Source organism: Aspergillus luchuensis, chromosome 5, assembly GCF_016861625.1.
Source record: "Aspergillus luchuensis IFO 4308 DNA, chromosome 5, nearly complete sequence".
NCBI lineage: Eukaryota > Fungi > Ascomycota > Eurotiomycetes > Eurotiales > Aspergillaceae > Aspergillus > Aspergillus luchuensis.
This window is the reverse complement of record NC_054853.1, coordinates 177,387-203,564: the sequence shown is the minus strand read 5'-3', so window position 1 is coordinate 203,564 and position 26,178 is coordinate 177,387. Positions and strand designations below refer to the sequence as shown.

At 50.9% G+C, this 26,178-nt stretch overlaps 11 protein-coding genes across 11 annotated transcripts; 5 read left to right on the top strand and 6 right to left on the bottom strand.

The window, feature by feature from the left end:
- Positions 1-2,036: 2,036 nt before the first annotated feature.
- On the top strand, positions 2,037-3,502 carry AKAW2_50066A (uncharacterized protein; the record flags this gene model as incomplete). The annotated part of the gene is made up of 3 exons (XM_041689842.1): positions 2,037-2,510; positions 2,572-3,365; positions 3,424-3,502. 3 exons carry the CDS (start codon positions 2,037-2,039, stop codon positions 3,500-3,502), a joined length of 1,347 nt encoding a protein of 448 aa, XP_041543487.1.
- A 139-nt stretch (positions 3,503-3,641) lies between these two features.
- Positions 3,642-4,975, bottom strand: AKAW2_50065S (uncharacterized protein; the record flags this gene model as incomplete). Its single annotated transcript, XM_041689841.1, has 3 exons — positions 3,642-3,678; positions 3,735-4,537; positions 4,604-4,975. The coding sequence occupies 3 exons, from the start codon at positions 4,973-4,975 to the stop codon at positions 3,642-3,644; spliced, it is 1,212 nt and encodes a 403-aa protein (XP_041543486.1).
- A 119-nt stretch (positions 4,976-5,094) lies between these two features.
- Positions 5,095-5,871, bottom strand: AKAW2_50064S (uncharacterized protein; the record flags this gene model as incomplete). Its single annotated transcript, XM_041689840.1, has 1 exon — positions 5,095-5,871. The coding sequence occupies one exon, from the start codon at positions 5,869-5,871 to the stop codon at positions 5,095-5,097; it is 777 nt and encodes a 258-aa protein (XP_041543485.1).
- A 268-nt stretch (positions 5,872-6,139) lies between these two features.
- AKAW2_50063A (uncharacterized protein) lies at positions 6,140-7,510 on the top strand (the record flags this gene model as incomplete). The annotated part of the gene is made up of 1 exon (XM_041689839.1): positions 6,140-7,510. One exon carries the CDS (start codon positions 6,140-6,142, stop codon positions 7,508-7,510), a length of 1,371 nt encoding a protein of 456 aa, XP_041543484.1.
- Positions 7,511-8,422: 912 nt separating this feature from the next.
- On the top strand, positions 8,423-9,447 carry AKAW2_50062A (uncharacterized protein; the record flags this gene model as incomplete). The annotated part of the gene is made up of 2 exons (XM_041689838.1): positions 8,423-8,498; positions 8,549-9,447. The coding sequence occupies 2 exons, from the start codon at positions 8,423-8,425 to the stop codon at positions 9,445-9,447; spliced, it is 975 nt and encodes a 324-aa protein (XP_041543483.1).
- A 1,287-nt stretch (positions 9,448-10,734) lies between these two features.
- AKAW2_50061S (uncharacterized protein) lies at positions 10,735-11,356 on the bottom strand (the record flags this gene model as incomplete). Its single annotated transcript, XM_041689837.1, has 2 exons — positions 10,735-11,217; positions 11,288-11,356. The coding sequence occupies 2 exons, from the start codon at positions 11,354-11,356 to the stop codon at positions 10,735-10,737; spliced, it is 552 nt and encodes a 183-aa protein (XP_041543482.1).
- Positions 11,357-12,684: 1,328 nt separating this feature from the next.
- Positions 12,685-13,629, bottom strand: AKAW2_50060S (uncharacterized protein; the record flags this gene model as incomplete). The annotated part of the gene is made up of 1 exon (XM_041689836.1): positions 12,685-13,629. The coding sequence occupies one exon, from the start codon at positions 13,627-13,629 to the stop codon at positions 12,685-12,687; it is 945 nt and encodes a 314-aa protein (XP_041543481.1).
- A 1,063-nt stretch (positions 13,630-14,692) lies between these two features.
- Positions 14,693-16,061, bottom strand: AKAW2_50059S (polysaccharide lyase family 1 protein; the record flags this gene model as incomplete). Its single annotated transcript, XM_041689835.1, has 5 exons — positions 14,693-15,247; positions 15,303-15,399; positions 15,464-15,589; positions 15,653-15,796; positions 15,862-16,061. The coding sequence occupies 5 exons, from the start codon at positions 16,059-16,061 to the stop codon at positions 14,693-14,695; spliced, it is 1,122 nt and encodes a 373-aa protein (XP_041543480.1).
- Positions 16,062-16,263: 202 nt separating this feature from the next.
- Positions 16,264-16,503, top strand: AKAW2_50058A (uncharacterized protein; the record flags this gene model as incomplete). The annotated part of the gene is made up of 1 exon (XM_041689833.1): positions 16,264-16,503. The coding sequence occupies one exon, from the start codon at positions 16,264-16,266 to the stop codon at positions 16,501-16,503; it is 240 nt and encodes a 79-aa protein (XP_041543479.1).
- A 3,639-nt stretch (positions 16,504-20,142) lies between these two features.
- On the bottom strand, positions 20,143-20,472 carry AKAW2_50057S (uncharacterized protein; the record flags this gene model as incomplete). The annotated part of the gene is made up of 1 exon (XM_041689832.1): positions 20,143-20,472. The coding sequence occupies one exon, from the start codon at positions 20,470-20,472 to the stop codon at positions 20,143-20,145; it is 330 nt and encodes a 109-aa protein (XP_041543478.1).
- Positions 20,473-22,843: 2,371 nt separating this feature from the next.
- AKAW2_50056A (Zn(II)2Cys6 transcription factor domain-containing protein) lies at positions 22,844-25,162 on the top strand (the record flags this gene model as incomplete). Its single annotated transcript, XM_041689831.1, has 5 exons — positions 22,844-23,001; positions 23,289-23,352; positions 23,426-24,048; positions 24,118-24,401; positions 24,465-25,162. 5 exons carry the CDS (start codon positions 22,844-22,846, stop codon positions 25,160-25,162), a joined length of 1,827 nt encoding a protein of 608 aa, XP_041543477.1.
- Positions 25,163-26,178: the final 1,016 nt, after the last annotated feature.

The window sequence follows — 26,178 nt, the reverse complement described above, 5'->3', positions numbered from 1 at the left end:
CGCATTGAGACGGTGTATTGGTAGAAAAACTCTATAGCAGAATTTTGATGGATCGTCCCCTGACAAGTCATATCCCTGTATAGACGGGCTACCGATTACCATACCTGATGTCAGCGTACTTACTCTCCAGGAACGACAATATCTGGGTGGACATAAAATGCGATCGCAATGATCAGATAACTAGACTTAGATTAGAAAAAAAGGGCTGCTTTGGACAGAGAGGGACAGGGAAACTCACGTTCCACACAACAAGACACCCGCAAAGTAATTCGACCGACCCTCACGAATCAGACAATTCATCACCACCACCGCCAGCGAGAAACAGGCAGTCTCGAACGAGTTAAAGCGCAACGACATGGGTTGATCCAAAGCCCATCCATACAGTACCAAGAATGGCGTGACGAAAAGTGCGATTTGAAGCGTACTGCCAACAATCACACCAATGGCCAGATCGACCTTTCCTTCCTTGGCTGCTTTCACAGTGGTTGCAAACTCGCCAGCGTTGCCCACAATCGGCACGACGATCAGGCCCAAGAAGGCCCGGCTTACCCCGTAGGCTTCAACAAAGCCATCGACCCCTTCTACGAGGTAGTCGGAACAGACCGTCACTCCTAGCGTAGCGGCAATAAGAATGATGCTCGCTGCCATGGGTCCCAGCTGGCGCTCCTCCTCCTCTTCGTCGTCTTCGGTGCTAGTGAAGAGATGAGAGTGGCTGCTGAGCTGGAAGTATAGATAGACAAAATAGAAGAGCAATAGCAAGGCAGCGGTAATATGTGACAGGTGGAGGATATACTCGTTTCCACCGGGAGAGGCATACAGAGACGTGGAATACAAGGTTGATGGGATGATTAGCGCGGAGGAGGATACAATCATCAAGGACGACATGATTCCCGTCACATCGACATTGAAGTGGACTGTCTCCTTATCATAGCCGCTGGCAAAGAAGCAGCATCCCAGAACCTAGGCGATGATGGTCAGAACTTCTAGTAGGATCATAGGATTAATGTGTAGTATACCAGCAGCGTGCCAGAGAGGATCGAGCCAACCATCGAAGACTGCACCATATGGATCTCACCCTGGCTCACAGCCGTGATTCCAACCTAAATACTATATTTAGCCTGTACCACTTCCGATGAATGGGGGAATTGTCTTACGATCATTTCGATGGCATTGCCAAAAGACGCATTGATCAAGCCTCCTACCGTCTGGCCGACGCTTTTAGCCAATTCCTCGGTCGCAAATGACAACAAGGAGGCCAGCGGGAAGATGGCCAGAAAATTGAGGATAAACACGGCGGAAGGGTTCCATTCTTGGGAGCCGGAGAGTATTCCCAGAAATACAAAGATTAATAGCACATTGGTGTAGCTGGAAAGAAAAGTCACCTCGACCGTATGCCGGACGCTTGCGAGGAGAGAGGGTGTGCCCGGCTCCTGGGCATTCTTGAAGGGGGTCATCATGAAATGGTGAACGAGGAAAGTTCCATCAAGAAGCTGAGCATCTCTCAGAAGGTAGGTTGGCTCGGACTTATCTCCTTCCAGCGTTTCTCCCCGAAGTCGTAAAGCGCGCGGGGCCGTTTGGCGAATACCGTCAGGTACGGTTCGAACAGTGTCAGGTGTGACCGATACGGTTGTTTTACACAAAAAGAGCGCACTGGGCGGGCAGGTGGGTGGGGCCAGACGGAAGTCCCCAGCGTCCATTGGGCCAGAATGGAGGTGCCTAGGCGCCAAACCCCCTCGGGCAGACGGGGAGGTGGGGGTGACAGCCAATGGGAAAATGCCACCCAGCCCTGTAAGGCTGAGGGGGCCGCTTGCCCAGGAAAGCGCTTGGTTCGGGCTCGGGGAGCACGGTACCGTAACTCCTTACCGCGGATACAGCCAGGTCCCGTAAGCTGGTTAGACTGGTTAAGCTACTAACTTTCAGATCCATCCGATCAGCTGAACCCAAAAGAGCCTCTGAAGCGCCGCCTCTTCCTCAGAAGAAGCAAAAGCCTATTGATCTATCTCAATCCGTGGGGAACTTCTTTCTCTCTCTTTGAAATGCCTACTGTGAGGCAGCGCCACCACTATTCTTCAACCATGGAGGGCCCTTCTGGCATATCGGCAGAATCGGATCCTCCTACGCCGCCTCCCTCTGAGCGCGCATCTTCGCCGACCGCGCCCCTCCACGGGCGCACCAGTCCCTTCCACCTGGCCATTATGAGGATCGGTAGTCACCCCGTATTGAAAGCACTTGCTGGCTTTGTCCTCCTGGGACTTCTTTCCGGCCTATTGGGATGGCCAAGGCAGCTGGTATTCTGGTTGAACCTGGTCGCCTTGGTTCCGCTGATGGCCATCATCACGATTGCTATCACCGAGCTGTCCCATACCCTTGGACCATTTCTTCACGAGATCCTGAAATCTACCCTGGGTAACTCGGTTGAACTGATGGTTGGCCTTGTGTCAGCGCAAATGGGTCAAGGCCGTATCTTCCACTCAGTGGTGGTTGGCAGTATCCTGTGCTATTCTCTGCTGGTAGGCGATTAAGCCGTCTATGCTTGGCAAGTTGGATCAGGTTAGTTAACTTTTGACGCAGGTGCTTGGTAGCTGTTTCTTGATCTCTGGCTACGACAAGGAACATCTACACTTTGATCGCAATTTGACTAGCATCATGTCATCGTTGATGATGATGGTATGCATCTCCTTGGTGCTTCCCGGCGTGATGGTCACATTTCCCTCGTTGGATACCCTCTCCATCAGTGCCGTGGTGACTAGTCATGAGGTACAAATGGTTTCGTATGGGATCGCGCTCATCCTGCTGGGTCTGTTTGGTGTCTTCCTTCTTTTCCAACTCAAGTCCCATGCGGCCTTGTTTCGCATTGCCGAGGGGGCGGCCGAGTCGCACTTGAGCGATGCCAGCAGTGAAACCCGCGCAGACGATAATAGAATGCCAATGGACCACGAACCGGTCATGTTCACACCGCAATCGGCTGGCGTTGCTCTTCTCATTGCAGTGGCCTGCTTGACGGGGTGTGTTGTCCACATTGTGAACAGTGTCAATGCTGCGTTAGAGCGGGGAACTGGCACCAGCTTCCCCATTTTGGTCTGGGTGCCGCTGGTGGGGAACGTGTCCAAATATCTGACCATTGTGATCATCTCGCGCCAGGGCCATGTGGAGGTCGCCGTCAGAAACATCTTGAACAGCGTTCTACGCCTCACCCTGTTGGTCACGCCAACTCTGGTCCTCATGGGCTGGTCCCTAGGCCAATCGGTGACTCTGCAGATGGATAATTTCGAGGCGACCATGCTGTTCCTCGCCGCCATGGTCATGAGCCACGTGATTCACGAAGGCCGGGCCAACTACTTTGACGGCCTCATGCTCTGTGGAACGTGAGTATACCTTAGACGTACAACGACCAATTTTACACCATTATTAACAAAATCATAGGTACATCATCACGGGAGTCGCCTTCTATGTGTGTCCCAGCGTGAGCACGATCAAGGACATCGCGGTCGTAAGCACATGATATTGAGTCCTATGCATTATCAACATGATATATGTATATGTGTATATATAACGCTGGCCAATGTGTCCGAAAGTCCGTGCTCCAAGATAAATTAGCAATCCCAACTACTTAGATAATAAAATTATGATGTTAAGGCAGTCTACCGAACGTAGAAAGCAAGCGTCAAAATCGCATACCTGTCATCACTGTTAGTATATGGAGAACAACACAATCATTTACCGGAATAACGTACATAGCGACCAACATGCTCCCGTGAATATAGGTATACTTCCCATCCTGCAGGATGCAGTTCACCAGCAGCACGGAGAAGAAGAGAACCACGGTGTGGAAGGTTTCGAAATATAGCGTCATCGGTGTACCTATGACCCAACCCAGCATGACTAGGAAGGGAATGGCAAACAATCCAATCTGTAGGATACTGCTCACGATCATACTGATGGCGAAGTTGACATCGCCACCACCACCACAGGCAGTAATGACCACTGCCCCTTCACAGCTGTTGCTAATTATGGGAATGAGAATAGTCGCAATGAATGTCTTCGAGATGTTTAGGGTTGCCGCAGTTGCGGGAATGCTGTCCATGATGTTCTTCGTGCAGACAACTATGGCTAGCGAGGACAGAACCAGACTTGTCGTGAGCCAGTTCATGCTGCGCTGTGACTCCCGCGACGAGTTGCTCTCGGTCTCCCCTTGGAGGAAGAGATGGCTATGGGTACCCAGCTGAAAATATAGATACCCACCATAGAGCGCCAATAGAACGGCAGATGTGCCACGTGAAAACGCTACGATCTGGTCCCCCAGGTCAAACGGGAAAGTGGAATACAGGACTGAAGGCAGAATCAGTCCGACCGAGGTGACCACCATCAATGAGGCGAGCGCGCCGGTGACAGGTTTGTTGAAATGGAGGATGAAGGTATTGTATGAGGCGGCGACGAGACAGCAACCAAGGATGAGAAGGAGATCGGACAAAATGCTCCCAATCATGACAGATTGCGCAAAGTATATTTCGCCACGAATAAGGGCCAATATGCCGGTCTAGGAAAGTTACAGTCCTGATATTAGATCCCATCCCTAGCGCCCAGCAGAGGTTTTGAGACTCACCGACAGCTCGACACAGTTACCAAAGGTCGCATTGATCAAGCCCCCCATGAGCTGGCCTAGCGAGTCAGACAGCTCATCGGAGCAATCTGAAACTATGACGGAGAGGGGAATGACGGCGAGAAAGTTGTAGATGGAGACCAGGACGGGGTTCCAGTGTAGCGCGTCCGCCACAAGGCCTAGAGGCAGAAAGCATAGCAACGGTTTGGAACCAGACTTGGCGACGGCGGCAGAGATTCTCTGCCGGAGGGTACGATGGCGGATGGGGGAGGAGGAAACAACGGGCGAGTCCGGCTCGGGCTCCGATTGCATGACCGGATCGTACTGGTGGGAGTCTTTCGGCAAGGGGGAATCATTGAACTCTGGCCGAGACATGGTGACAGGTGGGACGAAGAGGGAGGGGCGAGACCACCAGGAACGAAGAAGAGCAAAGAGGGTGACAGCTGACGGCGCAAAGTGGCAGGCGGGCTTCCGTCGACGAGAGTTGACCAATTTTAAACCCCGACGATCATGGCTCCAGTCCGACGGTGACGGAGAAGATGACGTGGGTTAAGGGGGGGAGGAATGTCGCAGAGCAGGGAAGAGATGGCGAGGCCCTGTGAGAGCGGTGGGCAGTGGAACGGAAGAGGAAGAAGGAAAGAGAGAGAAAAGGACAAGAGACACAGAGAGAGGAGAGAAGGGGAGAGGCTGAGATGAGTGGAATTCGGATCAGCATCAGAGACAGAACCTGAAGCTGAACCGACGGGAACAATACCGTATGAGACGGTATGGGGGGTGTTCGAGACGGTATGGTAATCGCGGCTGTCATTTTCCGTGACTTTCCTATTTCTGGCCCGACAGGGCTGAAAAGGGAAAAGAAGCCCTTCCCAGTTCCCATCCATCGCGTCCAACTGGTGCAATCTCCACTGATTTTGATTGCCAGTCCACTGCTTCCAACGGGGCCCCTTTAGAAGCCCACCAATCAAGGAATGAGCCTGACTGATAACCGGAAACCTCGGGGCAAGTGATGGGAACGCAACAACACCCCCCTCCCCCCCGACACGCACGAAAGAACTGACTCGGAGAAAGAGGATGGGATCCTCCAGCCTTTCCAACACCCTAGCGGCTTGGCGGCAGCAAATGGATCTGGTCATGCTCTGACTTGAGACACTCCATCCTGCATCTGCTTGTCCGCTCGTCGTCATCCCGTCATCTCCCTGAACTTGTCTGCAAAATCTCTCCCTATCTGTCGGTTCCCGTGAGCGGCTCTTGATGCGCTTCCCTTCCTCCATCCGCGTCTGTTGTCCGAGCGTCTTCGCGACTGCCAATACCGCTCTCCTCTTCCCCTCTCCTCTTTGAACACGATCGTTGGCCGTTATCTCCTCACACCTCGGATTATTAATTAATCGCAGCCTGTCGGTTTTAAGTTCCTCCTCCCAACATTTCTACACCCGTCCACCCGGCGATCGAAGAAATAGTCCCCAGCTTCCCCACGCATTGTTATTGAAGCTTCTGTCAAGGTTTTGGGATATCCACGGGAAGTCCGCTCTCCGTACATCGATGGATGTTTCGCTTCCCCCTTCGTATCTGAAGGCGTTCAGGGCGCTGTCAAAACGGTATCGGAAGCAAGGACATGCTGATGCAGCTGCCGAGCTAGAGACGGTGGTGGAGCAGGTCAGTAGTGAGAATAGGGGTGACTCCGGTATCGCGCTGAAGAGATTCGGGGCGCTAGTCCTGGCCTTCCTTGAACGGGGTCAGTGGAACTCTGCCGTAGATGTCGGAACGATTGTGGTCGACGCCCGACGGGCGCAGCTAGGTCCCAACGACCCCATCACCATGGCCGCCGTCCACAACCTGGTTTCCGGGTATTGTGGTCAGGGCCGTTGGGCGGAAGCGATCGATCTGGGTCGCCAGGTCACCGAGGCGCGCCGCAAAGTCTTGGGGGAGGACCACCCCCACACGATGGCTTCCATGTCCAATTTGGCTACCGCATATCGCAAGGAGGGGTATTGGCGACAATCTGAGGCACTGGAAGTTCGTCTGCTGCAGATCAAGACCCGACGATTCGGCCAAGATGACCAGTCCACCCTCACGTCCATGGGCAATCTGGCCAACACGTACACTCACATGGGGCGATATGATGATGCGGAACGATTGGAGAAGAGGGTGGTGGAACAATGTTCACGCGCGATGGGTGAGCACCATGGGTCGACCTTGATGTGGAAGTCCAACCTAGCAGCCACGTATCGCGAGCAGGGTAAGTTGGAGGAGGCGTTGAAGTTGGAGTCGGAAGTGATGGACATCCGTATCAAGCGGCTCGGGACCCAGCACCCCTTGACGCTGACATCCATGGCAAACCTTGCAACGATGTACCGGGACCAGGGGCGGTTGGAGGAGGCAGAACACCTGGAGACGCAAGTCGTAGAGATAAGCAAGATCAATCTAGGCGAGCAGCATCCGCAGACGCTGATGTCGATGATCAACTTGGCGTCCACCTACCGGGGCCAGGAACGGATGGACGAGGCCGCCAGTCTTGGGGCACGAGCGGTGGCTGTGATGAAGGCACGCCTGGGTGAGCAGAATCCATTAACCTTGACTGCCATGGCAGATCTCGCCTTGACGTATCAGGGTCAAGGAAAGACGGGTAGCGCCGAAGCGTTGACCGCGCAGGCGCTGCGTTTGATGCAGAAGTATCTCGGAGCACTCCATCCGCACACGCTGACGACCATGGCCAACTTGGGGGCCATCTACCAGTCCCAAGGCCGATGGGATGAAGCCGAGACGCTCATGGAGCAAGCCGTTCGTGGCCGGGAGAAGGTGCTAGGGAAAACACATCCAGACACGCAAGCGTCAATGGAGGACCTGCTGCGCGTGTATCGAGTGTTGGCGGCGGATCGCACGACGGAGATACACATGCGGCATACCCAGTAAAGATGGGCGATCAGTCAGGCGTTGGGAGTCTCATGCCAGTATTTTTTCTTTTTTTTTTTTGGTCTTCTTCGTGGTCTGCTATCTTGGGTCAATGAGTACATGATGATAATGATGATCATTGGGAAGGAGTTTGGGACTGGATCCGTGAATCTCCACAGGCACATATCAGCATTTTGAGTATTTACTTGCTACTTACTTATTACATGAGATGATCACATTGACGTGCATTGGCCCACCCCGGGTCTTTCTGAGTATAATTTCATATGTCCAAGATGAGGGAAATCTACTTCCAGATACAAAATGGGGATGTCTCCCTCGCTTTATGAAGGGGTGGAAAAAAGCATGACTGGGGAGTGTGGCTGAGTCTCTGTTTAAGCAACAGCACTGCCCCCTTGCCAAGACTCAAACTGCTTCTTCATCCTCTTGTTCTTCCAATGCAATCCCCAACATTCACTCATTCAATTCATCCATTCCCCTGATCCAGACCTCATAATGGCCGATCGTCTGCATTCTAAGGCCATCAAGCTTCTCACCCAGCTGTCATGAAATCACTGCCTGACAGATCGGTGGATCGCGACCGGTCGGATACTCCTGCATCCACGGTTCCTTGAACTGGTCCACCCAATGGGTCCCTATCTGCTTCTTCCTCACAACTTCACAGCGACTCAACTACTTGAATTAACCGCGGAAACGGGTCCGAGATGGTCGGATCAAGCCCGATATTCTCCAGCATGTTATGATTTGCTCGTTCCCCGCACGCTGGCAACGTATCTCGCATCACACACGGCACCCCCTCCCCGCTCCCATGGGCACTCAGAGGAAAGCAGCTATTTAGTCCCCGGCTTCGACTGAATCTGAGAGGTAGTCAAGCAACTCGGGGAATTCTGCGCTGTTACAGCTGTAATCACAACAATGACAGCCTCCGCGGAAGATGTCGTACCCTTCTCGGTGGAAGGGAAGACGGCCATTGTCACGGGCGCTGGCTCGGGTTAGTTTTCCCTTCTTCCTTTTGTTGGAACACTCCTCTGAAGGTGATAGGGATCAATCTATCATTCGCATCCCTTCTGCTATCCAGAAATTGCAATGTTGTGGTAGCCGACATCGCTTTGCGACCGGAAGCAGAGCAACTCATCGCCAAGTATGAGGCCGCCGACTCCTCCCCGCGAGCAGTTTTCATTCGCACAGACGTCACCTCTTGGGCCGACTTGAAACGCATGTTCGACTTGACCTTGTCCTTGTTTGAAGAGTTTCATATTCTCTGTCCTGGTGCGGGTGTCTACGAGCCCCCGTGGTCGAATTTCTGGCAGCCACCCGGCTCCGCCATGAGCAAAGATAAAGAGGACAGCGACCGATACGCGCTCCTGGACATCAACGTCACGCATCCCATCCGAACTACCCAATTGGCCTTGTCGCATTGGCTGCATCCCACAAGCCCCAACGTAGCTCCTGTCTCTGCGCAGAATCCCCGCCGCGTTATTCACATCTCCTCCGTGGCAGGTCAACTGCCAAACGTTGTGTGTCCCATGTATGGCGCTTCGAAGAGCGCCATTACCGGCTTCGTGCGGTGTTTGGCCCCCCTCGAGCAGGCAATCGGCGTTCGCGTCAATGCAGTGGCCCCCGGTCTTATACGTACCCCACTGTGGGTCGAGAATCAGGAAAAAATGATGCTTATCGACGAGGAGAAGGACGGATGGGCAACGCCCGAAGAAGTCGCATCCGCCATGCTAAAATGCGTGGAAGATAAGGATATTGGGGGAGGAACGATATTGGAAGTTGTTCGCAACTCAACGCGACGTGTCGAGATTCTGAATGACCCAGGTCCCGCTAGGGTGGCTGGGGATGCCTCCATCCCGAGCAAGAACCAACAGGGGGTGGACCAACTCCTCGAATCCCTGAAGCAGAAGGATATATGGGGCCCCCAACAACGATCGACATAGTGTGCATACGGCTTTATTTGCCTTCATTGAGTAGGCATAAGTAGGGAAGGCATAAGAAATCGTTAAGCCATCAGTGAAGCCGCCTCCCCTTGGATAACATCATCGGCTATTATGGCGATATGATAAACAGATCTAATACTAAGTCTCTGTCTTCGACCTTATGCTCTTCGTGGTGTACCTGTTTTAACATGCTCTCCCATATTACCCAATCCGTTGCTATTGTCATGATCTATGGTGTCATTGTCCAGTACGTCTCTCAACAGTACCATACTACATATCTTTAGGATCCTTGGGAAATTCGGTGTAGAATCTCAATACGTATAGTAGGGATCCCAGCGTCGGTATCGCGATACTGTTGGTGTTGCTGGACTGTCCACAGTGTGGATGGATTTGGCTGAAGTAAATGGGTTGCCCTGTCTATGAAGAACGCGTAGCACTTTGAGGAGGATGGAAGGCATGTCATAATATATTATAAGAGATGTAATAAACATGATCGATCATAGTGCACTAACGAAGCTTCTTCCTGTTGTCATTGAAAGACAACTTACAATGTGATGCGTACACTAGTGCAAATATGTAGGTGGAGTATCTGATACTTCACTCCCTCGCAAATTATTGATCCATCAACCTGCTTCGCCTCGTCAGGTACTCACCAAAGCATGCTTCGCACTCATCGTTATCATCAGCTATCAACTCCGTTTGGGCACATTTTGAGGTTTTCAAGGACATATTGAAAACCTTATACAGTATGAAAATACAGTTATTGGTAGCGCAAAAGCTCAATTAATTATATCAAGAATCCACATATACTTCATTATTTTAAATGATGCTTAGTTAGTTGGAGTTGGCTGTTTCTATTGGACCCATGATAGTGAACTTACATACCTCTATGGATAATGATGTCAAATCAATAGAGTATAAACAAAAATACAATCAACAGTATACCAATAGGGGGCTTGTCTCCTGACAAATTTCAGGGCGAAGACTTTTAAAGCTGAGAAGGGGGTTGGAGAATCAAGATCCAGACGACAGAGAGATCCATTAACCTTTGAACTATGATCTCCATATTCTTCATTAACTCTCCTCGGAATTTTGACTACTCTATCTTCCACCGTATCCAACCTAGTATCACCTACTATCCCGCGACCTTTACGACGTTATGCGCTATACATTGCCGAGTTACTTGATCGCTACACCTTAGATTTCAACATTCCCTAAAAGGCTACCAAGAACACTCTGTCATGGAAAACACATCCAGCGCACAGTGATATCAGCGGGTAGTCAGCGTCAAAAGAGCTTTCCCCAATCAATCCCAATTTTCGACCCGAATGCGGAAATCTCACAGACCCTCCCGACTCGCATCCCACAGCCCAGGACTTTACAGCCAACTGACTGGTCTTTGTACCCAAGTTCTGTATCCACTCCGACACCAAGGGTCCCATAGCATGGGCCGCCCTTCAAGTCGACGAGGTGTGCAGTCGCATCAGCGCCCGCATAGACAGGAAAATAATCATTCAAGGTCTGGACTTCCAATCCAGCGCGGGCACCGATGACGTCGATTGAAACCTTCTCAATCTCTCCTCCATTATCTTGCACCATATGCAGAATGGAGGCCACGGCGTCTGCGCGATTAGTGCGGAACACGGCCCCGCCTGTTTCCAGACCAGCGTTGTAATAGAAGACATGCATCCCGTCTTCTTCTGCTACATACATTTTCACGTCTGGAAGATGCCCCGTGTACGCGTCTCTGAAGGCTTTGAAGCCCTCATCCTGGAATCAGCTTAGCCAGAGGGTTGATCAAAAATCAAGATTGGAAGAAAGATAGAAAGATAGAACATACCGTAATAAGACCCTGGGCTTGGTACTGAGCCATAAAGCCAAAAGGGCTGGTAGTTGCAGGGCTAGGCATGATGTCACCAGGAACGTAGAAGGTATGTGATATTATGATTGATGTATTTGATGATTGATAAACAAGCTGAGGATCTGATTTTGCTTCTCTTACAGCCCGACGAAGCGGCCTCCTTTATATACCCCATGTGTCCCCTCCCCCTCCTATCCCCATACCCACATCGAGCTCATCCTATGCTCAAAGTTGTTGCCCACTGTATCAGATTCCAGGACATTCCGACGGAATAATCCAATTAACGGTTCGAAGCAAAGTGCCCAATTGCATACTGAGAAGTCCACACCTACCACTGGCCGTTGGCAAAATCACTTAACCTCTACTACAGACCAAATTTTTGGTTACTAACACGCCAAGTTGCCAACGCAGTTGTGCTGACACTTGCATCAAGGTATGAAGACGATACCCTGCACAACACCAGTATACAGCCACACCGCTATGACCTTTTTAGTATACCTTTCTCCGCTAATTGCATCACCAAGTGCTGCTGATCATTGAAGGCTACATGGTGTCCACTTTTCTTCATTATCTCCTTGGTCAGGTTGTGCTCTTTGACAGATAAGAAAGTCATGTATTATTTGCATATGACTGCTTTCTGCGCTGGATGAATTACGGGAGAGAGTTATCGTGTGTATGGAGATCAGTGCATGACTGTACTCCGTTTGGCTACAGATTTCTTTCTCTATAGAAAATAACTACTAGGCTTTACATCCAGTGGTTGCTCAGAATTCAAGGTTAATTCGTTCTATATAGTAAGACTTAGATAACATGCGACTTTGCCAATGCCTGGGTAAACCTCGTTCCTGTAAGCTACCAGCGGGTTGCGACAAAATCTTCTGCAAAGCATTTGAGGGTGAGGGGAACCGTCTAACCCTAATGCACCATTTGTTATTTTGGCTGGCTGAGCAAGCCCTGGGTATTTGATGACGATGATTCCTTTTTTGTTTATGTGCAGCAGAACAACGACATGCAGGTGTTGGCAAAGAGTGCCCGTCAATGGTGAACAGTCAATATAGTTGTCTGTATGACCACCTGTTCTGCTTGCAATGACATGCATTGCTGTAAGGACTCTACTGTAGTGGATGGCTTCAGGTATACCTGCAGCGTAATGATCACGCTCTCGTACCCGGACAGAAATTGAATTCCCAGCCTTCCGTGCCTTCTCTGTGACCTACAAGTGGCTGTTACAGAACATAAGCTACTTCTTAATCTAGAGAAAGCATGAGATCACGAGCCAGAGGCTGTGCATTAACTTGCCGTGTTAATTGTCCGAATGGCAGAAGCTTGCTGCCTCGGTGCAAACGAAGCCACTTCTATATTTTCTTCAAAGGCTTTCACAGAGAAGGGATCAGAGAAAGCAACTCCTTCACATACCCAGCAGCCGTAGCGGCAGCATAAGGCTGCCATGCCTTGTTTTTGTGTGAATCCGCATAATCACAGATGCCACGAATAACCAAACAAGAGAAATTGTTAATGAAGCTCGCTGCTTCCATCTCAACACAGAGAATGCCCAAGTCAGCCTTCAAGATCTCCCTCTTCACGCTGTCCCGTATGACAACATTTGATGATCCGATCGTTCCGTAGTGAATCATAGGAGTTGAATCATCTCGAACTTCGCGTTCGACGGTTTGGCTTGAATCACAATTTCCACAGTCAGTGCCCCCAATATGTTCGTACTCCATCCAGAACAGTTGGTCCTTCGTGGCTCCCTGATAAACATAGTTTCGCTTCCTCATCTTCGGGAATCTCGCAAGCATTTCTTCCAAGAAGACAGGAATTCGACTGTCTACCCGGGCATGGAGGGCTTCCAGTCTCTGCACGGTAGACAGGAGGATATCTGGGGGCTTCTGTAGCATTCCTGTGCGCTCGAACTGGTTATAAGAATGGTCCTTCCCGCGATCGAATTGTACCACGCCTCCGAACCTATTTGATGGCCAGCTGACTACCACATCCCCGAGTCGGATGTCAATGTCTCTCGCAAGGTCCGGGATGCCACCACCAATTCCAATTAAGAGGCAGAACTTAATTGATCGGAAATCGTTTGATAGTTGCGTTGCCACCGCTGCGGCACGATCATTGCCTGCTTCTGGCATTACTGCCACTACTATATTATGTACTCCCATGCGTCCGAATGTATAGGTGTTCTTATCAATGCTGGATGGAATATTCGGATGCTGCTCATCCATCATTCCTTCGACAGCTGCAAGCTCAACGCCCATGGGGCAGATGCATGCGATGGTGTAGTCATCATGAGTCAGGTCGGGAAGTGGTGGACTCATGCCGTGGCAGAAAGATATTACCGCGAATAAGGAATCAACTAGAATTTAAAAATGTGGCATTCCATGCAGGTAAGTGACCAGGTATAGTAGGGAGACTAAAGCATTATTCAATGTTTATCACTCTTTTGTTAGGATGTGTGTTCAGCCTCGCGCAAGTACCTCAGTCACTTGCACCTCACGAGCCCAGATGAGCTGGCAGAAGCAAAACAACAACCGTGGTCATAGCATACCGCCACACAGCCCCGCTCGCTCGATGCATGATGATAGCAAAACCCTAAGTAAATAGAGCCTTGGTGTGGTCAGACTTACGCGTCAGGCGAAAGAGGACTATTGGAGTCCAGGCTGCCCATACCTACAGACGGGAGAAATCACCCGCTTGATATGTTAGGTATTTGAAGTGCAGGAAGAGGTTGTCTCACGAATGATTATCCCCCCTTCCCCCCTGCTGATAAAGATAAGCAAAGATTCAGAAGAGGCTATTATTGGTGGAGTGGCAGAAGGCCTAAGAAAAACAAATACCATCACCTTGATCGACCATTTCAAGGGACGATACAAATGTAGCATCCACCGGCAATGCGAACCTCTAGTTACTTATTTCAGTGTACGAGACTCAATCAAAGTGATGGAACCAAAATAACGGTAGTTCACCATGACACTGTCCGATATAGACACCTACAATACCCGGTTCTCTTCGTTTCGTTCGTTAATCCTTATGGTTATCATATGCCTTGGGCAGCAACAAATTGCCTTCAGGCACTATTGCAGGCTTGGCATTTTCCTGCCTTAGCCATGAGACATTTGAGCCTTAGGCATCGAGGAGCTAGGAGTAGCCATTATATTAGGCTAAAACGAGAAACTACAGCGAGAACCCCTGAATGACAGCTGAATGGAGCATTACTATGGATCAAGTCCATCTTAGGATTATTGATTAGGCTAAGATAGAATCTAAGCTAACACACATTTCCGCTGTACAACAGCAGGAACAACTCGTCTAGTCTGAATCATCAAACTCGACAACATCACCGAAGCAATCTGCAGTAAGAGTCCGACGGAGCGAGACCGCTTACAGGTTACCCTGACCAGCGCTGGAGGCGGGGCTGGTGCTGGCAGCATCAGCAGAGGGGAGGGTGTCGCTGCTGAGGTTGGAGAGGACGGTGGTGGAGCTGCCGGTGAGGTCACCGCCGTTGACGTTGGCAACGCAAGAGCGGCCAATGTAGGACTCGCAGGTGGAGGAGGCGCTGTCAGAGGAGAAGAGAGCACCCTCGAAGGAGTCGGACTCGAGGACGGTGTCAACGTTGGAGAAGTAGTTACCCTCAGCGAGGACATAGCCACCGGAGCCGATCTCGAAAGCGTGGCCCGAGTTGTTCTCCCAGTAGTTGTTGAGGATGTGGAGGTAGGTGTTGTCCTGGACCTTGGGGGCACGGCCGGAGGTCTTGTACAGGTAGTTGCCCTTGAAGGTGACCTTGTCGCTAGCACCGTCGAGGTACACGTTCCAGTAGTGGTGGCCGTCGCAAGTAGCAGAGTAGTCAGACTCGCCGTTGATGTAGTTGTTGGTGATGGAGACACGGTTGTCGGCCTCGGTACCGAGGACGTAGTGCTGGCGACCGATGCGGGCAGTCTAGAGCATTCGTTAGTTTGCAAAAGGAGGAAGTTCTGGAAAGGATGAGACATACGGTAACGTGGTCAATCCAGACCAAGTCAGCGTCGTCGAGAGTGATGGCGTCACCACCCCAGACGTACTCGGGGTTGATGTCGGTGACAGCAATGTTCCTGTGGGGATCCCATGGTTAGTTTGCGATGCGACAAGTGGATGAAAGTCCTGGACGATGCGTACTGGATGATGATGTTGGAGACACCGCTGACCATGCGGAGACCACGGCCCTTGATGACACCGCTGGTACCCTCACCGATCAGGGACTTGTTGGAGTTGACGGTGATACCGAGTTCACCAGCAGTGTTGCTATCCTTCGGTTAGCATCTTCTCTTCTCACATAGTCGAGTATGACTTCATAAGGCAACTTACTAGGTGACGGTGGTGGTGGGAGCATCGGGCTCGTAGTTGGTGCACCAGTCGTCCTTGTTGATGGCCAGCTGGCAGCCGGAGGCAGTACCCCAGGGAGCACAGCCGGTGGTGGTGGTGGTACCCTCAGTGTCAGTGAAGTCGAAACTATCAAATTCATACACCGGTTAGCGGGGAATTGCTTCATTTTCTGCCTTCGATTCGGAACTCACGTCTTGGACAGGACAATGACACGGGCCTCGTCGTCACCGAGGTAAGAGACCAGCTCATCGGTGGTGGTAGGGTAGACGGCAGTGGCATCACCACCACCAGTGGCGGAGGAAGCGAAACCCTCGGGAGTGCCGGAGACACCGACAGCAGCGGCGCGGGCAGCGAGGGCGGCAACAGCCGTAAGAGCAGCAGCGTACTTCATCCTGGAAGTTTTGCAAGTATAAAGAGTGACAAAGAGTAAGTACAATTAGGAACAAAAGAGAGAACAAGAGAAAGAATGACAAAGCTGTGTGTGTTGAGCCAGAGAGGAAAGGATCTGAGACAGTCGACGGGCTCGTCCCTCATATAGAGCGCTGTTGGTCCTTCGATGCCATGGCTCATGGAAGTTTGGAACACTTCTCCTGATGGAGGTCTACGGAGCCAGTGGGTATGCCGGAGACTCCCTCTGCGACTCCAACGCAATCTCGACCAATATCGGCGTTATGACGGTGGATGTGGTGTGGGCCATTGGGTCGACAGGGAAGGAGAATAAACATCTGGGTCCCGGCGACGGCAATGTTGTGAGGCCACCGCCGATCACCTCACTGCCCTGGTCTGCTCGAGAGAGCTGGTGGATGAGTTGGGAATGCGATCGTCAGCGTTGAGGGGATCCTGTGAAACGACTCCACTGGGAGCGTCCAGTGAGCTGTCCGAGCGGCACGGAGGAAGCCCAGAGAAGAAGTGGAGCCGCGAGTGCTTAATTAGATACGGTTTCGAGTAGATAGCGGAGTGTCCATCAGTTTCACGCCCAGCTCGATGTGGAGACTAATTAAGTCCGATTGCATCGAGCTTTGTTCCCATGGCTGAGTCCCCTGATACACTTTGTAGGAATTAGACTACTAGTTCATCGTGGCGGGGGAGTGACAGGGGACGGACCTCTCCTTTGGGACTTGACCGGGACAGTATGACGCGGCTCAACCAGCAATCTACTGACTAGCGGGTTGTGTCTTTCAGCCTCGTATATTGTTTCGTCGCGACTTTGAAGGAGGTCCAACCTGATACGGACGCGGTCTGAGAGACACATGGGGACCCGTTCGCGCGGACGTTGCAGAAACGGTAGAGTGTCGAGTGGGTGTTCGACCTCTGAACCGGCCGGTGTGATGGTGCTATGCTCAGTGTAGCTATGTTCGGGATGATCGCGATGTTCTGCGGTCCTCTCTTGTTGTTTCCCACCTTGGTATCCCCTCCACTGCTGCGACGGGCTCCTCCGAGTAGCCCTAAGCCCTTGTACTAACACGCGGCATTCAGGGCAGGTGCGATGGTGATTGGTCCGCCGAGCGGGACATGGGGCGCCAAGGCTGCCAAGACGGCAGATCATTGCTTTTCCCGCATCCAACTTTCCCTTTTATCTTTTTTCCCCCAATCAGACATTTCCCCGCCCATGACTTTTTTGTTGCTTTTGCTCGGTTTGCTCGGATATCCCACCGGCTCTTGTCCGACAACCGGTTAATTTTGGTTTTAATTCTTATTTGATTAATGATTGATTAATCCCAATTCACGAAGATGATGTCGATAGTTATTGACTTGTTGCTGAGAAATCACTGATGATGAATCTCCTCTGCTGACCGGGCCGAGTCGCCAGCCAAACAAGCAGGAACAACAAAACATTCGGCATGGCAAGTCCACATCGGGATTGCCTTTCTGCCTGAACTCCCGGATCCGACGGCCACACCCGGAATTTTACCTCCTTAATCTATCATATAATCTATGCTTATTCCTAGTTCAGTTTAACATCCACCAGCCTGGTTAATTAATGTCTCCTCCACTAACATCCTCCGCCTTCCAATAAACGTGGACATCGTCTTGCGTGATTATCCCGAGACCGAATGAATCATGGGATCGCATTGAGGTAATATCTCCATGCTCCATCTGATGGGTCATGATTCACTCCCAACAATTTCTTATCTGCCCCCTTCCTTTCCAGGAGTTCATCGAATTCTTGCGCAATTATCTCTCTCCTGCTGTCTTAGATTGTTCTATGTCAGCATCCTCAACCCCCTGTAGGCTTGCTGTCTTGAGATTACTGTTGGGAATATGACATATGGTATGGTGCAATCTATCTTATTTTCCAAGTGCAACTTGTTCCTCGGCTGACCTTCCTTTTAGGGTTGAGCACACGAGTTTCTCTGGACATCACAACTTGCATCGAAGACAATGACAGTTTCGGAGGTGCTCTTAGAAGATGATTCCATTGTATGGATAACTTTGACATTACCTGTAGGAGAAGTAGTTGCATTCTAGCCTTAGAAATACTTCGCTGGTCGTTATGGGTTTCTAGAATAGGCGTTCTTCCATTCAGTTAGTGTACCTAAAGTATAGGGTTTCTACCTTTTATGACACTTCTTGCTATGAGACAGCTCGTTACGCCATAGAACATTCTCACGATAGCTCCCACCAAGAGGCTTTGGTTTGTCGGGTCATAATGTGTCGTCCTACATTGGATAAACTTATAAGTGCACATGACCACATAGTAGTACAGAGATTGAGTAAACCATGCTAACAGTGGGTTATATGCATTGAACGTCTGTTGTTTTCTGGCTGACCAGTACTTCACTTTCTTACGTCGCTAGCAATGATCTCGCAGGGCATAGAGAGTCTATGCCCGACTCTCCAACTTTTAGAAACACCAGTATCATCTAATGTAAATATATATTCACTATATCATTAAGAGTGCCGATATTTTTACTTTTCAATATTCTCATCACAGTCAGATAAGGTTTTGCTTAAAGGAAAACTGGTGGTAGAATGATGAGTAGTAGCAGAGGCGAGAAGATATATATATCGGTGCGGCTACCTCGAACTTCATGAACGTCAACCAAAATTGACTGAATGCAGCAGACCACCAAATCACTTATACGTAGTAAAAGTACTAATAGTATCATGAGACTAATATTCCTACCTTGATATAATGTAGATATTGCCTGCACTCGATATTGTAACTGCAAGTAATCTGCCTCATATCAGACGATGGCTTTCCGACAACCTTCTACGACCGACACGGCAGATCACTCGGGACAGGTGCAGATCGCGTCTCAGAGCGGGAGATCATCCCGTGTAAACCGTGAAAACAGACGATCATGCTTTGTTCAAGTGTTCTTCCGTTCGTCTGAATCGTGTCCTACAAGCAGATATTCTTTGCCAGCGGGAGCATGATCAATCACGTTTGGTGGATGAAGTCCTATTGTGTAGATCTTCTCGCCGATCCGCGCCACTCCAGAAACCCACACGGGCGGAAACACTGAGCCACAACATCTTCACGGGGAAAAGCTTTCATACACATTTTCCTTTCTTCGATGCATTCATGCTTCCAGGCATTCAGCCTTCCACGCAAGCATTGGCCCAATAGCCAAGATGTGCAATAACCTCGAACAGACTACGACCCTATATGAAGGGCATACAGCTCATACCAAGTGAAGGACGCTGAAACTCTGTACCCCCCGAGGTTGATGCAAGTGACCACTGACAGTTAATCTTTCTCGACAGTCCGATCCTTATGAGTTTGTAGGTCATAGATACAAGAACAACACCTCGACCCTCCTCGTTCCACCCTTTGTCTTATAACCCCCCGAGAACCGTTATGCCAGCAGGTCGTCACACAACACCGCCGAGAGATTTGAGATGCAGGATATGAAGAATAACACGGACTGCGGTGGTGATACTATCTAGGTGACAAGGCTGGTGACCATTGCATATCATTTCAAGGACAGCTTTGAACGGCTGGCCGGTCGGCCGAATCTGGTGATTGCGCACAAGAAGGATTCTACTGAGGCTTCCTCTGACCAGCTGCTGCATAATATGTGATGATTGGCAAAATCCTCACGCACACACACACCGGACAACAAAGACGAGGAACGCTTCTATGCTCTTGACCCATGATGCCGCGTGAATGCGAAGCTGTTCGCAGCGTGCCTGCATTATACCATGGTTTCCAATGCCACTGCATCTGATGAATAGTTCCTCCGTTTCGACCTCCTGCAGGGCAGAGCGGATGATGCTTGCATTCTGGAATAGTTCCTCGATGACCGGTGGCGTATATAGATAGTTCAACGTATCCCACAGACGCGTCCAAAACGGTCGCATGCTGCGGGTGCCATTGTGAGGAGACAAGCTAAACCGTGTTTGGAATCGACTGACGACCGGGACACGTGCACGTGACGGGAGACGGAATAAGCATATGTCCGGAGTGGATAGCCTCCTTTGTCTTGCCTAGATGCATTCATCGCGCGCTTAATCTTCCCCCCGCATCAACGGCGATGACCCAAGCCTGGCCTCTTGATCTGGCACCCAGATCCACTGGGTCTAGCCCCGATATGATTCCACTCCGCCAGGAGACCAGCCGTGTTGCGGTAGCATCTCGCGACAAACGGACCACATGCCCGGTGGTAAAGCCACCACTGTTTCATCTTCCCTCCCCGCCGATGTTGTTGTGGCTTGGCCCACAGTGCTGCTGTCTGGAAGACCTGCGGGCGTCGTAAGCACAGGACTTTGCCCTCCTTGACCCGGGGAATGTTCGGATGGCATATGTCCGCTATGGCATGATGACGATGCCAACGTAACGCGGCTGTCACAACCATTGATAGAGCCTTTATCCTTTTGGCAGCTCATACTGGAAGGAATACCTGTTGGTAATGGCTGTCGCCCCCCTGACCGACTTTAGAGCCTTATCACTGGGACATACTGAACCCGTTTCGGTGGGAAAAGATTTCCGCTAACAGGACCTTTCTGTGGTTCATCGTGCCCCCGACAAAGTCCGCGGTCCAGAGACCGCTTGTCAATAATAGGCTGCGGCATTATGTAACACTTGAAACAAAGAGAAAGTATTGGGGCGTCCGAGGTTTTCTGTTTACCAGCAGGTTGGAGCAGGACTGGCTGGCTGAATCTGATGGTCTATCGTGAGGTGGATACGGTAGGCCGACCGATTGGCAATGAAGGAAATGAAACATACTACGTTTGGCCTGTCTGGCGATTAACGTCTGCGTCTCTAGAAGTCGGGCACAGATGGAAACGATGCGTCATACGATCAGCAAGCGCCCTGAGCATTGCCCAGTGTTCTACAGGTAGAGCAGCCATGGCCATCACAGTCTCTCCTGGCTGCACGCCATCCCTGATTGTCATCCAAGCCAAGGCTCACCCCAGACTTGGTGGAATTGTGTTTAATGAGCTGTCTCGATGAGTTATCTTGGGCGGTCAGGTCGTTTTCCAGGCGATCAGTATCGTTCCGAAAGCCGTGGGAAGAGAAAAGGAATCCCGTTTCCACATACTTCTTGACCGTCCATTCATTCATGCTCTTATTTGATATTTCTGTAAGAGATCGCTTCCTCCTCACCGTATGTACGATGGGGCCGTAAATCATTGTCTTTAGATTCTTGTACCCACCTGCTCGTATAAACGCTGTTCAATGATGTGGTGGCGAGAGATAGTAGGATCATCCATGTGGTATGCGCACCATCAACAAACTTATGCTGTCCGATTTGGCCTTGTGTATAGATATAGTCGGAGTAAGGGTTCAGTGGGTGATGATTGAATGATTTGAAGGTCAGTCAAGAATCTACGATGCGACAAATCAAAGTGTTGGAGAGTATCTCGTAGAAGAAACTGTACGGGACCTTATATAGGACCGCTCTGGTGATGCACTAGGCTAAGGTTAGTGCTCAAATAAATGTTGCCGAGGAATGCGGATCTAGGGGAGGTACGAGAACAAGTCTGACCAAGGCAAGGACGTGTGTAGTTTTGTGTACCCGCAGAATCAGGCTGGTCAAGCTGTTTCTCCAAAGTCTACCCATGAACATTCCACTCCGCTACGGGGTAAGAACTTTATCACAATGGGATATTCCGGGATTGTGCTCAAGACACCCATGGATAGGTGTCTAATGCCTTGAATCGAAGGGGCAGATGAATGGAACCGCAATCCAAGGATGCTTATTTGGTTCGTGAATGCAAATGTAAGGTTCATTCCTATGTTTAGATGTTCCACGTCGCTCTTCACGCATAAGAGCCGACCGGACACAGCAGTATCCCGTCGTGACTCTTGAACGGCTGATCGTGCTACCAGTATGCGCCCGTAACGTGCAGCGTTGTCAGATAAGAGGATCTGAAAGGCTGGTGTGACAAGTTAATAAGTTTAGAGCTACAGCACATGAGCTGGAGCCATGGAGTGGAAGAGTGGAGCGTGACAGCGATCGGTGATCCACCAGTTCGTCTGGGTTCTCCGGACGGCTAGACCAGAAAAGCCGATCGCTGGTTAATCAAGTTGATTCGTCCCTAACAAAGCAGAGATTGATAAGAGAGTGTGTGAGCGAAGTTGATCAGAATTGTCGTTGGTTGGCCAGACGAGCTGGACCGTTGTTTGTCTAGTGCTCAAAGAGTCAGTGTGACCGATTCCTGCTCCGACTCCGACTCGGTCGCACCGATGCCGCATCTCTAGGGAGAGGTTCTAGTGCAGCCTCCCGCTTAGAGCAGCCTCTGGATTGGTGGCCCTTGGCGGGGACCATGCAACGCAAAGAGGTACTAATGTCGTGGAATCGTTAAAGGGTGAGATGCAGTTGGAAATAAGAAGGTGACAGGATATATACAGAACAATGGCAATGGGGGAGAGACAGAGAGAAAGATTTGAATGTATAGAGAGGGAGAAGAAGAAGGGGAAGGAAAGTACGTAGTAGAGAGGAAAGGGGAAGCGCGGGCCCGTCTCATGTGACTTTCCCTCTTTCTCTTTCTTGTTTTCCTTTAAGGAATTAATCCCGTCAGCACTAATTGGTACTAATTACTTACTACTACTCGACGCGAGCAAGCCAGACAACCACAATCCTTTCTCCCCCCTGCATCTTCCCACTTTCTCCTCCCCCATTCTTGCCACGTCCAACCCCTCCCTCCCTTTTTCCCCCCAACGTGCTTTGCATCGTGCCTGGCTCTGACGGTGACGAACCCACAATTTGTTGGCGGGAGCAAATGAATCGCAAGCAGCCACCGCGACGCCATGCCTGCGTCCGATGTGTCCGATTGAAAGTCCGCTGCGTGCCTGTTCCCCCCACAGGCACGTGCGTCCGCTGCACCCGTTTGGGCCAGCCATGTTCGCTGCCTGAGTCCTCCCATATCACTCGTCCCAGGTGAGTACTAGTAAGCAGTGTATAACGGTAGTAGTTTTGGCTTTTTTTTTTTGTTCCCTTTCTTCTTTTCTTTTCCTTTCATTTATTTATTCATTAGTTTTTATTTTATTTTATTTTACTTTTATTATTTATGTCGATTGCACAAACTGCCCGATTAGCCTGCATCCAACGTGATCTACAACCCCCAGCCTTCTGATCACTATCACATCCATACTACTACTTACTACTACTGCATATATTCCCGACCACCAACCGTTGGCTGATTGATCTTTCCTCCGCCACCACAGGAAGACCCGCATTGATGCCCTTCAGGAGCAAATTGATAATCTAGCAGCGCAACTGGGCCAGAAGGTATACAATTTCTCTCCCCCTCCCATCATCTTGCTACTGTGGTTCCAACAAGGCGTGCTCTAACCGTACCTAGCAAGGTGAATCGTCCCACCACGGCAGTCTCTCCAGTGCAACTCCGTCCACGCACCCACCAGACTCGCCGCGACTCTACCACCGCCGGGAAAGCTCTCGACCGAGCGATGAGGCTTCGGGGGATCCCGTTCTCGGCGGGTTGGTCACCCTACGCGAGGCTGATGAGCTTATGGACAAGTTCCGGACCCAGAAAATGGCCCAGTTCCCCTTCGTCATGGTGTCCTCCGATATGGAGATCGAGGTCCTCCGCCAGCGCTCGCCTTTCCTCCTGCTGTGCATCGTCACCGTGTGTATGGAACACAAACCCCTCCTGCAACACAAACTGGAGGCTCTCGTTCGCGAAACGGCGGCCACTCGTCTCATCGCTAAGGGCGAGCGCAATCTCGATCTCCTCTTGGGGCTCCTCGTTCATTGCGCATGGTTTCATTATCACTGGCGGACCCCACATATCCATAAGTACATGCTACTTGAAATGGCTCACATGGTGGTCGTCGATTTGGGCATCGACAAGGACGAGAACATCCGGATGCAGCCTATCCCTCCAGAGCCCGCGGACAACCAACGCCATCATTCGAATCCCACGGAGCAGAGGGCTCTGCTAGGTTGCTACCATCTGTGTTGCACGTGAGTGTTGCTCGTGACATTAGTGGTTTTCTTCAACGCTGGGCATTCGGACTAACAACCACCTCGAAGATCGACTCTATTTCGCCGACAGGTGACGATGAGGCACACTAGATGGATTGCCCAGTGTGTGGAGGATCTTGCTCGGAAACCAGAATACCCCAGCGATGTCCTCCTGGGGGACTATATCCTCTCCAACAATTTCCTGCGACGTACGCAATGTGTTTTCGATGAAGACGTATGCCTCTGCTCCTACCACCCTCGGGATGCGTCATGGGAGCAGATCGTAGAATCCATCGAACGACAAGAGAGACAGACCGAGGACCAGCTATCACGACTCGCCTCGTGTGACAATTGTGAGTTGCTGTCGCTCCCAAAAACATGTCCATATCTCGGAAACCTAACCATCTGATCACAAGGGGCCCTTCGTCTGGAGCTCACCGCACTCACCACCTTGACCTTGGGTCAAGCAGTGCAGCGCCGCAGAGACGTATTTCGACTTCGGGAGATCAATCGGCTGCAGCATCTTACGGCCTCCGCTCACCGGGTTCTTGCCACGTATCTCCAGGTGCCAGCGGACGTGGCGGTGCACCTGCCGGCTTCCTCATATTATACCCTTTGGTATGTGATGCTGGTTCTTGCCAAGGTAAGCCTGCTATTTGGAAACTACAACCATCCTACACCAGAGATAGACAGCCGGCGCGTCCACGAGGACGTTCTGGCCACAATGCGGAAGATTGCTTCTCTCTCTCTTGGTGATGATATCTGGTCGAACTGCCGTGTGATAAGCATGGTGGCATGGCTAGAGAAAAGCAAAAGTGAAGCGCAGCGCCAGTGTAGTATCAGTCATGTGGTGCAACAACCGAGCGAGGCTTATGGTCCGCCTCGACACCCTGTCTCATGGCAGGGCCCGCCCCCTTCGATCATTTTCGACTCACAGCCCCACTGGACACCAAGTCAATTACCCATGCAGCCAGAACCTGCTGTATATCTTGAAACTCTGATGCACAACGACTGGGACACCGGCATTTGGCGTCAGACTTTGGAAGCTTTCACTATGTTCGGACCTCCCACTCCACAGAGCCAGATGAGCTTACAATCGCCAGTGGTGATTTGATGACATGCCATTGCAGTGAGACTGGAAGTTTGAACGGCTCAAAATTGGATGTTATCCAATTTATTGCGAATACATAGACCGGGTGAGCCCTATGCACTGGTCGCTCCTCGTACGCCTAGAAAGGGTAAAGCATAGGTGGGGCTGGAGTATTCAAGCGCAGCAGGCGATGCGTGTGTGCTGTACCCAGCTGGGCATACATCTCAGTGCGTTGCTTATAAGCGCCTTAAACTTTGGCCGAAACAGGCCTCGTTCTGAACCTTGGCTAGGTTCACTCACAAATTGAAGCCACCAGCCCAGCCATGATGTGCAATATGCATGTCGACATGCTCCACGTTGGAAGACTCTGGCTGAAGGCTCGCTCATAGAATGATTGCCCTAGACCACACGTGTCGACGGGCAGTGTTCAAAGACCCTTGACTCTGGCTCGTCTGTACTACGGATGTTGTTGTAAAGGCATGCCGCGTGAGGAGCTGCATCGCCTTGTGATCTGGCTGCGCCTTAGTCTGAAGTCTGACTATCTCTTTGTATAGTCGGATGTGTTTTCCATTGGCAAGGCTGGCAGAATCCAATCCAAGACATAACCGCATGGCCTGCCGCCCTCACGTAGTTGGATGACCGGAGTGCATTCCCTTTGTACCAGGGGTTGTGAGCTCGATGCAGACTGCACGATCGATCGCGGGCAGCCTCGCTCCTGTTGTTCTTTGGAAAAGTAGCGAGATGAAGATATGATGAAGGAGAGCCAGAACACGGCGAATCGAGAGTCAAATGATGGTTTGGAGAAGAGACCTTGGGATGGACGCCTTTCTTGATGTGCCCAGTTCGCTTTCGACGACACTGGCTTGCATGGGTTCGCTAGTGTTGACAACGGCCTTCGCAAATGAGAGATGGCAGGGATGCAGGGCGGAATGTTCAGCCACATATTTTGCGATGGCGCGGGAATGAAGACTCAAGGCTTATCGAGTGGGGATTGCATGTTGTTGACTGCCGGAGGGCGCGTTAGCGTAGTTCGCCGACGG